This window comes from Scyliorhinus torazame, chromosome 10, assembly GCF_047496885.1.
Source record: "Scyliorhinus torazame isolate Kashiwa2021f chromosome 10, sScyTor2.1, whole genome shotgun sequence".
Classification (NCBI taxonomy): Eukaryota; Metazoa; Chordata; class Chondrichthyes; order Carcharhiniformes; family Scyliorhinidae; genus Scyliorhinus; species Scyliorhinus torazame.
In genome coordinates this window covers 155497969-155511803 of record NC_092716.1, presented here as the reverse complement: position 1 = coordinate 155511803, position 13835 = coordinate 155497969, and the positions used below count along the sequence as shown (strand labels likewise).

At 46.9% G+C, this 13835-nt stretch overlaps 1 protein-coding gene across 2 annotated transcripts in view; it reads left to right on the top strand.

Moving 5' to 3' along the window:
• The window catches only part of LOC140430989 (proline-rich protein 5-like), a 144641-nt gene extending 131876 nt beyond the window's left edge, over positions 1 to 12765 (top strand). For both annotated transcript variants that reach the window (XM_072518857.1, XM_072518856.1), the window contains one exon: positions 11414 to 12765. In XM_072518857.1, coding sequence (XP_072374958.1) covers positions 11414 to 11778 — 365 coding nt within the window. In that variant the 3' untranslated portion in view covers positions 11779 to 12765. The remainder of the gene's footprint in view (positions 1 to 11413) is intronic.
• Positions 12766 to 13835: the final 1070 nt, after the last annotated feature.

Sequence of the window (13835 nt, the reverse complement as noted above, 5' to 3'; positions counted from 1 at the left end):
GAGAGAGTGTGTTTGTACAGTAGCACTGGTTTCACAGTGCAGGCTCCAAGGTGCAGACAGTGTGTTTGTACAGTAGCACTGGTTTCGCAGTGCAGGCTCCAAGCTGCAGACAGTGTGTTTATACGGTAGCACTGGTTTCGCAGTGCAGGCTCCAAGGTGCAGACAGTGTGTTTGTACAGTAGCACTGGTTTCACAGTGCAGGCTCCAAGCTGCAGACAGTGTGTTTATACGGTAGCACTGGTTTCGCAGTGCAGGCTCCAAGGTGCAGACAGTGTGTTTGTACAGTAGCACTGGTTTCACAGTGCAGGCTCCAAGGTGCAGACAGTGTGTTTGTACAGTAGCACTGGTTTCACAGTGCAGGCTCCAAGGTGCAGACAGTGTGTTTGTACAGTAGCACTGGTTTCACAGTGCAGGCTCCAAGCTGCAGACAGTGTGTTTATACGGTAGCACTGGTTTCGCAGTGCAGGCTCCAAGGTGCAGACAGTGTGTTTGTACAGTAGCACTGGTTTCACAGTGCAGGCTCCAAGGTGCAGACAGTGTGTTTGTACAGTAGCACTGGTTTCACAGTGCAGGCTCCAAGCTGCAGACAGTGTGTTTATACGGTAGCACTGGTTTCGCAGTGCAGGCTCCAAGGTGCAGACAGTGTGTTTGTACAGTAGCACTGGTTTCACAGTGCAGGCTCCAAGGTGCAGACAGTGTGTTTGTACAGTAGCACTGGTTTCACAGTGCAGGCTCCAAGCTGCAGACAGTGTGTTTATACGGTAGCACTGGTTTCGCAGTGCAGGCTCCAAGCTGCAGACAGTGTGTTTGTACAGTAGCACTGGTTTCACAGTGCAGGCTCCAAGGTGCAGACAGTGTGTTTGTACAGTAGCACTGGTTTCACAGTGCAGGCTCCAAGCTGCAGACAGTGTGTTTGTACAGTAGCACTGGTTTCACAGTGCAGGCTCCAAGCTGCAGACAGTGTGTTTGTACAGTAGCACTGGTTTCACAGTGCAGGCTCCAAGCTGCAGACAGTGTGTTTATACAGTAGCACTGGTTTCACAGTGCAGGCTCCAAGGTGCAGACAGTGTGTTTGTACAGTAGCACTGGTTTCACAGTGCAGGCTCCAAGGTGCAGACAGTGTGTTTATACGGTAGCACTGGTTTTGCAGTGCAGGCTCCAAGGTGCAGACAGTGCGTTTATACAGTAGCACTGGTTTCACAGTGCAGGCTCTAAGCTGCAGACAGTGTGTTTGTGCAGTAGCACTGGTTTCACAGTGCAGGCTCCAAGCTGCAGACAGTGTGTTTATACAGTAGCACTGGTTTCACAGTGCAGGCTCCAAGCTGCAGACAGTGTGTTTGTACAGTAGCACTGGTTTCAAAGTGCAGGCTCCAAGGTGCAGACAGTGCGTTTATACGGTAGCACTGGTTTCGCAGTGCAGGCTCCAAGGTGCAGACAGTGCGTTTATACAGTAGCACTGGTTTCACAGTGCAGGCTCTAAGCTGCAGACAGTGTGTTTGTGCAGTAGCACTGGTTTCACAGTGCAGGCTCCAAGCTGCAGACAGTGTGTTTATACAGTAGCACTGGTTTCACAGTGCAGGCTCCAAGCTGCAGACAGTGTGTTTGTACAGTAGCACTGGTTTCACAGTGCAGGCTCCAAGGTGCAGACAGTGTGTTTGTAAAGTAGCACTGGTTTCACAGTGCAGGCTCCAAGGTGCAGACAGTGTGTTTGTAAAGTAGCACTGGTTTCACAGTGCAGGCTCCAAGGTGCAGACAGTGTGTTTATACGGTAGCATTGGACTCACAGTGCCAGTTCCAGAGTTGCAGAGAGAGTGTGTTTATACAATAGCACTGGACTCACCATACCCTCCGCCTACCCCCAATCCTTCCCTCCTGACCCCCAATTCTGACACCCCCACTTCATTCACCCCCAATTCGCCACCCCCACCCCCCTCCTTCCCTACCCTCCACTGATCCTTGGGCTCCAACACATTCCCCACCAGTTTCCAGTCTTTTGTACCTCTCTGATTGACAACTGCGCCACTTCCCTGCCATCAAAAATCAATTTTTCCTGATTTCCAGGGATCTTTGCCACACCCTTCAAACTGTCTGATGCCAGAATAAAACAATGATAATGAGATCCTGTCATTACATTTGGCAGAAACCTCGTGGCCCCAAGACCTCCAGGTTCCCTCCCCACTTGCTCGTCCGCGCTTTGATATCATTGTTAATTTCTCCGCTTACCTCTCTCTGCTTACCTCTATCTGGAGAAAAGAGCCCCAGCCTGTTCAACCTGAAACTTCAGGAGATTCAGCAAGCCCAGGAATTTCCTTACTATATCCACGTTCCCTGCCAGAGTGAGGTAATTACAGAGAGCAAGATTCAAACCACCACAAGACAGTTAGTGCCTTCACTGTTAGCTGATGGTGGGACAATAAAATACAGCCCCCCAAACCAAAAACAAAAACCTGATCAAAGGCAGAGGATAGGGCAGCTGGAGCAATGTACACTCAGCTTCAGGAGGTTCCGTGAGAGAAGGTCTCTCTTGAGTCCCACACATGTTCTATATTACCCCTGTCTCTCTTGGAGCAGTTTCCTTAAACACAAAGTTGTGTGCAGCCAAGTCATGGAAATATTTGGAGAAGAATCTTTCCAGTAGGAACATTGCCGAGACAAGATGTGGAATGAATGGAAAGCAAGGAAATTGCACTAATGAAACCTTTGTGTGCATCAGATGCCTTTGTAATGTGCGGGGATAATGTCAATAAAAACATATAACAGGGAAAGACTTGAAGACTGATCTCTGAGTATAGATGATCATTACAAACAACAGGAGCTTTGCTCTCTTAGGTTCTGATATCTTGCAAATAATATATTTAAATGACTGTCATATAATTACTCCTTGATATTCCATTTATTCCATGTATAAACCATCTTAACCTCTTGATTAGATTGCAGGCTGTTACTCATTTCCAGATTTCCATTGTTCTATTTATAATATTGCAGTTGTGAAGTTTACAAGATTATTATGGTATAGGACTATGTCTTTTGGTTTATATGATTATTATATTTTGGGACTGTAGTCTTAAATTTAGGGTAAATGAAGCGGGTCATGTGACCTGTGCTGGCGGCTCCCTGACAATAAACCTGGGTGACTGCTGGTTAGAGATCAAAGGAAGATTCAGTCTATGAGTTTACTGTGAGTAGACTCTTGAGTCTCCCAAAGTCCCAGAAAGGCATTATAGGTATTGAATTGTAAACAGGTGGTGCTAAAACTATCCATTAACTTCTAAAATGAAAGGGAGTCATGATCAAAGATAACCATTTAGCATTTATTTCTCATTGCTTTACAGAAGATGGTAGAAGGAGCCATTTTTGAGAATAGTTTGCAGGCTTCCCTAAAAACCCATGAATATCACAGACAGACAATAGGTTTGCAGTTTTGCCTTGTGTAGTCTGCAGTAATCTGGGAGGTGAGAAGAGAAAGAGATAGACACAACCAAGCCTGCACTGTTAACAGAGAGAATACTTAACTTTATTGTTCATGGTGGGAATTCATGCTCATAGGACTGAGTTTGTGAGGATTTGAAGAAGGCTGGAAAATTCGCCTAGTTTAGAGCGAGAGGCAACGATCTACAGCACAACCCTCATAGTATAAGACAGGTCTGGGATTAGCTTTTACCCTGCTGGGAAAGTAAACAAGAAGCAAACTATCAAGAGCTGAGAATAATTTTAGATGGGTTTCTGGAGGATAAATTGTCCTATTAATACAGTTGTGCAAAACGTAAAATGGGGAATCTCTTTTCTGTCGTTTGAAGTACAAGCTGCCAAGAAACAAAAGTGTTGTCAATCATGTTTTTTCGTCATTTGTTTCAGTAAAAGTTTTAAAATATGAAATCTTGACGTGTCATTTTTTTTAGCTGCTAACTGGAAGTGTGAATTTCTCTTTAACGGTCTCTTTAAGAGATTGTAACAAAATACCCTGAACCTCTTAATTATATTCGAGCCCAGTGGTAGGCAAACTATGGCTCGGGGGCTACATGTGGCCCCTCTGGGTTCTGAGTGTGGCCCACGAGACATTTTGTTCACCGTTGCCCACTCACAGGGTTGCCACATTCCACTGATTTCCATTGTGTAGATTCTTTCCTACCAGTCTGACTGAAGTGATATGCATGAAAAGCAACGGCAAGTGAAGTGAGGCATGTGCAGTTTGTAGCAACATTGACTGTGAGAGCCATGCACACCCTCTGCGTCCAAAGTCTAAATATTTATTTTGTTTTTACTATTTGAAGTTGTTGATAGTTCTATTTACATTTTCTATAATTTGTTATGAAATATTCGGCATGTATTCAATCCTATTTGTGGAGTCATTATTCGTGAACAATCTGATTTGCGGCCCACTCAGATGAAAGAGGGTCACTCCTGCGGCCCAGTCATTAGTCGAGGTTGCCCATCACTGTTCTAGCCTGTAACTCACTCCTAAGGATATATGAGCCTGTGATTAGACTCCCTACTGTACCCAGTAGTGATTTTACAGTATATTTAGAGTCCTTTCTTTTCGTAGGAAGTGAACTCTGGCGTCTTGCCTTGTCCCACCACCTCCTTCAAAAATGTAAACATGCAAAATTTTCCTCAGTGAACTTTCCAGGATTCTGATCGAAACTTTTTTATATAGGTGTAAATATGTTCTGAGATTGGCAATACTAGATGTGGGAGAATGTACCTTGCTAAACTTGACTGCAACTAAATAATATATTTGCATTTTGAACCATTATTTTGCTACTATACTGTTGTACTTAGTCCAGAAATGGCTGTTGGCAATAGAGTGATATTTCTCTATTTCCATTCTATTTTCATCATACAGATGATAAACCATTAACTTTAACAGGTAAACACCAGCATTTATATTGGCAAGCAATAGAATGTTCGGCAAATGTGATGAGTTTAGTCTGCTGCTTTACCAACAGTAATTCTGGACTTTGTGTCAGACAAATAGCTGATAAAATGATATATTTGTGTACAATCTAGCTCTGCATTGTAATAATCGTTCTATAAAGATGGTCATCTATATTGTTGTGATCCTATGTGATTTGCCATCATGTACTTTGCAGTCAGGATGACACTCTCCAGAAATAAAAGCTGGGCATGGTCAGTATACTTCAATCCACCAAAAAATGAATATATTCAGCACAAACACAAGCAGCATAAAATGGCCAATCAGTGTACTCTCACTCACAAACTGCCAAAACCTGGGCAAACCCTTGGCTTCTTATGGGTCTACTCAGCCCTGAGTACACTGCCTCAAAGGATGATGTAAACATATTCAGTAATAACTGTCAAGAGGGAATTTGATATATACTTGAAGGCGGGAAATATTTCAGGGCTGTGTAACGGGTCTGGCCCAGTATTCTCCGGGGCCTCTGTGATGCTCCACCTCTGCCAGGAAGAATTACCAATGGCATGTTTCACTTGTGGCTTTAAAAATCGGGAACAGGCGCCATGGCTGCTGAGGGAGAGAGAAGGTGAGACATTTTCCCAGAGGTGCGTCCGTAGGCTGCCGTTCCTGCCACTGGAAGGGCTGGCTGGGGGGAATGGGGGGAGGAGGTGGCATCTGCCAGGGCTCGGGGGGAGCAGCGGGGGGAGATGGTGGGTGACCAAGGGACGGGCTGTGGGGTCAAGGTAACACCCCCTCCCGGGATCAGGGTGTCCAGGCACAGACCACCATTGCGATGGCTGGCAAGGCAGCCATCTTACTGCATACCCGATTGACCGCCCACCGTGGCTGTGGTTGCACAGTGTGACACTGGCTGCATGGGTGCCCGATCCCCACCCCTCACCCTCCACCCCACCACCACCGCACTCAACCCCCACTTTCCACTCCCCCTTCTTCCCACCAACATCCCCCCACCCCCAACTGGGCGCCGCACATCGGCAGGGCAGCACACTGCCAACCAAAGGGCAATGCCCACAGTAGTCCCTACAGGAGGCCGCTGGACAGGGGCTACGGAATGTACCGCTGTCAGTAGGGACAGGTGCCGCGGCCAGAGGCCCCCACAGTGCCAGGCACCGATGTGGCCAGGGATGCAGTGCGGAGGGCAGAGTGCCAGGGGGAACAGCCAGTGGTGAGGATGCGGGAGGAGGGGGTGGGGGAGAGGTGATGGGGGAAGGGGCTGCAGTGCAGGTCAGGGCCAGCGTGCAGCCTATTTGACCTGGTTCAGCTTAGGGGTGCGTACCATGCTAACATATCTGCCTTTCACAATGGCTAGCAGAATCCAACCGGGAATGGTGGCCTTCATCCAAACGGCCGCAACCCTGGGAATGCACTGAGGCTGTAAGAGCAGGAGCTGCTCGAGGGGACCCTGCAGTGCCAGAGCCTGTCCCAGAAGAACAGGATCCAGCAGGTGAGGATGTGAATCAGCAGCCCAACAGGCCGAGGAGGAGTTGGGAAGGAGGCGTCGCATGAGGCCTTGTGTACCGATAGCACGTGTCATTCGCGAACCTGCCAGGCCAGGCATGTCGTCAAAGACTCCGGCTGAGCATCATATCTGCCGGATCATGGCGCACTGCGGGGGATCTGGGGGAGGATACCCGTTCCCAGTGGCTGTCAAGGTGTCAGTTGCCCTGAATCTTTACAACACGGGGTCGTTCCAGACGCCAAATGGGGACCTGTCTAGGATCTCGCACACCTCGGAGCACAGGTGCATCCACGTGTCACGGAGGCCCTATATGCCTGATCGGCACAATAAATAAAATTTAATGTGGACCGAGCTCATCAGAATAGCTGGACATGTGCCTTCATCTTGGCACATTCGACAGTTCCTGACACCTACCAGGTGGACCCACGGATGAGGGATTTACTCTTGGGCGACAGGGTTATCAGCTATGGTCGTCGCTGATGGTGCCTAGCTGAAGGCAACAGACCGACGCGGAGGTCCATTATAACAACACCATGTTGTGACGAGGGACATGATCGAGCGGTGCATCGGCATCCTGAACATCCGGTTCAGGTGCCTGGACCGCTCTGGAGGGGTCCTCCAGTATAACCCAGGAGAGTCTCCCACATTGTGGTGGCCTGCTGCATCCTCCACAACATCGCGCAGCAGAGGGGAGACGTGCTGGAGAAGAAGGAGAACAGCAGGCCTCGTCCGCCGAGGAGGATGCAGTGGATGGCCAGGATGGGCAGAACGTGTGTCCAGCACCACAACACTCAGCCAGGATCTGTGCCGCTGACCGGGGAGGGGGGGCTACCGCGAGGGCGCGGGGACTGGTGGGGAGTAGCTAGGGGGGGGGCAGTGTTTGGCGGGACTGGTCTGCGCACAGCCGGCGCCATGTTGTACGGCGTGACCGCTGCTGGCCGTCGCCATGTGCATGTGTAGCCAGGGACCCGGGCATTCTCTGCCTGTTTTTGGCGTGGAGCCATGAGTTTCACCCGGCACCGCTGCTAGCCCTTCACCGGTCCTGGAATCAGTGAGGATTCGCCGCCGATTTTGGCGTCGCAAAACACCTGCGAATTCGCCATTTCAACCGCCACTTAGCCGCTAAAACGGGAATCTAGCCCTTTGTGTAGAAACGGAGAATCCCGCCCCATGTTTGTCAATTCCTAATGAACTTCTACACTCTCACTCATCAGTGTCAGCCTCGTCTCAGTGGTAGCACTCTTGCTTCTGAGTCCAAAGGTTGTGGGTTCAGAGACCTGAGCCCATAATCTAGGCCTCAGTACAACACTGAGAGAGGGCTGCAGTGTCAGCGGTGCCGACTTCCGGATGAGATATTAAACAGAAGTCAACATCTGCCCCCTCAGGTGGATGTAACAGATTATATGCGACTACTCAAAGAAGATCAGGTGATTTTTCCCTGATGGCCAGGCCAATATTTATCCCTCAATCAGCATTACTAAATGAAAAATGAACCATTCATTGTCTCATTACTGCTTGTGGGATCTTGCTGTGTGCAAATCAACTGCCAAGTTTCCAACATTACTACGGTTCACTAAGTGAAGTTCGTTGGGATACCCTGAGGATGTGAAAAGTGGTATACCAATGCAAGGGGATGGACCATAGAGGTAATGTCACTGGACTTGCAATCCAGAGGCTCAGGCTATTGTTGTGTGGACACAGGTTCAAATACCACTGTGGCAGCTGGTGGAATTTAAATTAAGTTACTAAAAATCTGGAATTAAAAACGAGTCTACGTATGACCATGAAACCATTGTCGATCGTTGGAAAAACCCATCCGTTTCACTCGGGGAAGGAAATCTGCCATCCTTACCTGGTCTGGCCTACATGTGACTCCAGATCTACAACAATGTGGTTGACTCTTAACTGCCCTCGGAAATGGCCTAGCAAGCCATACAACTGGCCAACATCCAACAAGACACAAGAAATGACAATGGCAAGCCGTTCCCATCGATCCCACAGAGTCCTCCTTACTAACACCTGGGGGCTTGTGCCAAAATTGGAAGAGATATCCCACAGTTTAGTCAAGTGACTACCTAACATAGTCACCCCCATAGGATCATACCTTACAGACAATATCCCAGGCACCACCATCACCATCCCTGGGTATGTCCTGTCCCACCAACAGGACAGTGGTGTAAAGTCGGGAGGAAGTTCTCAACAACGAATTCACATAGCATCAGGTTAAACATGGGCAAGAAAGCTTCCTGCTGATTTCCCCCTGCCACCCTCCCTCAGCTGATGAATCAGTATTTGTTCAACACTGATTGTACTTGGGATGGGGAACTTCAGTGCCCATCACCAAGAGTGGCTCGGAAGACTTGTGCTCCAGAACTAGCCATGCCCCATGGTGGGCGGTGGGGGGGTGCAGTACAATGTGGTGGGAGCTGAAAAATCAGTTTCCCAGTGGCATCAAATGGCGATGGGAAATTTCGCTGACACCTGTCGTAGTAGGTCACCATTCCCACCGGAGGCCAGCGTGGAACCATTTTGCATCCCGTTAATGGGATGTATATGAAGGTCTAAATGGAATCCTCTATCTGCAGGATCTTCCAGGAAGTGGATCCTCTATCTGCAGGAACTTCCAGGAGGTGGATCCTCTATCTGCAGGATATTCCAGGTGGTGGATCCTCTATCCTGCAGGATCTTCCAGGAGGTGGATCCTCTATCTGCAGGATATTCCAGGAGGTGGATCCTCTATCTGCAGGATCTTCCAGGAGGTGGATCCTCTATCTGCAGGATATTCCAGGTGGTGGATCCTCTATCTGCAGGATCTTCCAGGAGGTGGATCCTCTATCTGCAGGATCTTCCAGGAAGTGGATCCTCTATCTGCAGGATTTTCCAGGAAGTGGATCCTCTATCTGCAGGATATTCCAGGAGGTGGATCCTCTATCTGCAGGATTTTCCAGGAAGTGGATCCTCTATCTGCAGGATATTCCAGGAGGTGGACCCTCTATCTGCAGGATATTCCAGGAGGTGGATCCTCTATCTGCAGGATTTTCCAGGAAGTGGATCCTCTATCTGCAGGATATTCCAGGAGGTGGACCCTCTATCTGCAGGATATTCCAGGAGGTGGATCCTCTATCTGCAGGATCTTCCAGGAGGTGGATCCTCTATCTGCAGGATATTCCAGGAGGTGGATCCTCTATCTGCAGGATATTCCAGCAGGTGGATCCTCTATCTGCCGGATATTCCAGCAGGTGGAGCCTCTATCTGCAGGGTATTCCAGGAGATAGCTCCTCTATCTGCAGGATATTCCAGAAGATGGCTCCTCTATCTGTAGGATATTCCAGGACATGGATCTTCTCCTTCAGTGGTGGATAAGTTGGTGTACGAACATCTTTTAAATATGGCGCCTGGATATATGGCACCCAGATATGATGGCTGGCACAAATCATCTTGCCCATCCTGCCACACAACACCGGACACCCCCAATTGCAAATTAATTAGGCCTTCGTCGTGCGATATGACACAATTTCTCACCAGCCATTATGGCAGGAAACTCTCCCCGTTCCCATCTTCACCACGGCACCTAGTCCTGGAGTGGAAAAATCACCCATAATTGTTTCTCACATCCATCTGCATTCAACTGTCTCTTATCGAAAGACTCAATGTGTTATCTTCCAGACAGCCTGAGAGATTTTGATATTTTCACATGCACGGGCAATTCCCACAGATGGCTTCAAGGTCCTTGTCCTTTGCTGTGAGTTAGCTCTTTTGTAAGACTTGATTTAGTGAACTTTCCAGCTTTTCTATGCCGTGCCCTTTCCCTAAGTTATCCCATTTTATTGCACAACCAAGACAAGATCCCACTAAAGTTAGATGTTAGTTTTGTAAAGTTTGATTTTAACAATTAGCATTCTGGTTCGTAACCAAATAATTATGTTGTGTGTCGACATTGTGTAGCAGATTGCACATAGTTTGGAGGTTCTCACAGAATCAGCCACAGTGAATGAAGGGTCTGGCAATGGCGACCATCGCAGTTTTATCAATCTGCGTAAAGATGACTTGAAATACAGAGCAGTCGAGATGGAATGTCACAAGCTTAATTTCTGAGATTTCTAATCAAGGACAGTGCAAACAGTGCTCTAAATATCAGCTGCCTTCAGAAATAGAATGGCTGCAGACGGAGACAAGGAAATGATAGCATAACCCACCGCTCTGAACAGACAGTTCCACCCCCAACACCTTTGATTTTATATAAGATAATTATAAAAAAGGAAACATTTAGGAGCGTGTAATCAGAACTGACTTCCTCTTATTGAAGGAGGACTGTGATATTTTTTAACCAATTTAAGCAGTTTACTTAGATCTATTTCTGTATCTTTTCTAAAATTGGAACGTGGTGCTAGAGTTTCCTCTCTGGGTGCAAACTTTGTGCAAATTGCACCGGTTTTAAGGAATTTATTTTCCTCATGTTTTCACTCAAGTTCATTTCCATAATGGCGGATTGGTAAAATCTGAAGTGAACTTGCTCAATCAGACAGCAATATGAAGACATGTTTTAAAAATTGCTTTGAAAATATTCCCTGACATTTGTAAGAATCGTAATATGGTGCAGTTTGACCACTGCATACCCTTTGAGCACAGCTTCCCCACTAGAAGCATGGGACATATTTATTGCCCCATCTTGAGTTAATCTTGAACAACTGTGCAGTTTGTTATAGGTCACAAGTAAACCATGTTGGCACAGATTGGAGTCACATATAAACCAAACCAGCTAAGTACAGCAGGTCTCCATCCCTGCAGGCTATTAATGAGTCAGTTGGCTTAATGTAATTATCTCATGGTCCCTCTCACTGATTAACTTTTTATTTCCAGATTTAAAAAAAAATTGAAATCAAATTAATCTCACGCTGCTGTCTGTGGAGGAGTTTAAACTCGTGTCTCTGATTTATTAAACCAGGCTTTCGGATTACTAGTCCAGAAATATAACTGCTGTACCTGCAAAGTACAAATGCCTGTATTTTTCTCTCCAGATCGAAGGTTTGCTGGACCCAGATCAAGAATGGTTGATTTTATGGACAATGAGTGCGAAGTAAATGAGTCTATGCTGACGCCTCTAATCGAGCAAGAAGGCGAGGCCTACTTAGAGAAATGTGGGAGCATCCGACGTCACACAGTGGCCAATGCACCCTCCGAGCTTCAGCTTTTGGCTATGACTTCCATGTTGCACCCTGGGATGGTGGAAGAACCGGACACTGAAGAGAAATGTCTCCTGATGCCATCCAGCCTTAACCACAGACACTATTCCAGTGAACCAAACATCCCTGAACCGCAGTCTGAGGTGATGGTAGTCTCTCTGCAGGAGTCTGCTGACATGAAGTGCACAGCACTTGGCTAGACCCCTCAGTCGTTGTTATGTTTTAGGCACATTAGGTTTCGCAGAAGGGAGTAATCCCTGTGAATCCTGTCTCAGGGCCAAACTGTGAAATGACCCTGAACAAACAAACCTCATTGAAGCTGGTCATGTGTGTTGGGCGTACTGCACTTCTGACCTAAGGCCCTTTTCTGTTATCAACTGAACATACCTCGGAAATCGAAACATGCTAACAGAATGCATGAATGATCATGTTAAAATGTTGGGACACTGTGATTCCAGAGACCCTGGTGAATTAAAGTTTAAGAGGGAAGAATGCCAGCAGCAGTAGGTTTTGCACTAAAGATATCTAACGATCGAGACAAGTCCTGAACTTTGAAACCCAAGATTGCACTATACCTGCAGCATTGTTTAAATACTGGATATCGATTTTGTCCCTCCTCTCTCCCCACAAACCAATAGGTTTAGACAGACTGTTGGCCAGAAATATCATCACTTCCATTCCAATCTGCCTTTACTTGACAGAAGTAATTTTCGAACGGGAGTTCCATGTCAATGTGAGCTCTGTAACTTTGGATGAAGGTTTCGTGTACGCACTGTGTGATGAAATGTGTTGTCTTTCCCATTTTTTGCAAACGCATTTTTGATTATTCTTTTACATTGTCGTGCACTGAGGAAATCAGAAGCCGTGTCTGACCATCACAGTCTGTCCTGAGAATGTGCAAGCACATGGCAATATGTGTCTGCTGCAGGGAGAGAGTCAACTCATTAACTCCTGAAATTGAAGGATACTGGTAACACTGGAGTCAATCCTAAACTGCAGGCTCCTTTAAAGTCAGCTCACTTTCTCGCAACTATAGTTCTGACATTAGTCGCATTTAACTTTGTGCACATGGACTTGGCTGCCCTGCTCCTGTCTCCCTGCAGAAGCTTTCTTCAAACTTAACCCTGCTGCCTCAGGTTTTCATTTTCATTTTTACAAATAAATTGTGGATTATTTTTGTGAAAATTCATTAATCTGTTGCCTCCGTGAAGCAGTAGAAAAACCTCATCTCTCAAAAGAGACAGGGTGAGGATTAGAGCCTGGATGACGGCTCTGACTCTGTAGCAGTGTGTTCTAAAATAAAAGGCACTGGAAAAACAAGCAACAATGAGCAGTGGCTCAGTCCCACACAGTAAGAGAATTCAGTTCATGCTCACCCTGCAAACAGGGAGAGGAATCCATTCACAATGCTACACGAAAATTGGCATAGGGCTAAATAGATTTTTGATTGACAAGGGAGTCAAGGGTTGTGACAGAGTCAGACAAGAAGGTGAAGTTAAGGTCACAAGTAGATCAGCCATGATTTTATTGAGTGGCGGAGAAGACTCAATAGGCCGAATGGCCTCTTTCTTCTGTTCTTAGGAAAGGAGTCGGAAGAAGTGGTTTGGGAAAATGAGGTTCCATTTCATTGGACATGGGCACCAGTAGTGGGTTGGGAAGCAACCACACCATTGGGATAGGCTCTACCCGACCAGGGCTCGGACCACGGTCCAATTGGAAAGGGTATCAAGCGTGGTCACAACAACAACAACAACAACTTGTATTAATACAGCACTTTTAATGCAATACCGCAAAGGCTGGGCCAGAAATGGTGGGCCAATTAAAATAGGGCTATGCACAAGAGGCCAGACTTAAGAACCCAATGATTTGAAGCCAGTAAATAAAGGGGATAGCTCTCAATTGGAAAGGTAGCAATCAGAGTAAAAATAATTAACTGGGCGCGAGCCAGCTTCAATGGAGCAAGAACAGAATTGGGCCGGATACACTGGTCCAAAGGTTGGTGGGGAAAACTAGCTGAACAATGGGCTACCTTCAAAAAGAAATGTTTCGAGCACTGTTAATGTATGTTCCCTCAAAAGAGAAAGGTAGGGCTAGCAAATTCAGAGCTTCCTAGATGAAAAAGGAGATAGAAATTAAAGATCAAGAAGAAAAAGTGTGCTTATGGCAGGTGTCAGGTAGAAAATACAGTTGAGAATCCAGAGGAATAGAGAAGGTTCAGAGGGGAGGTGAAGAAGCACATTAGAGAAGCAAAGAGGGA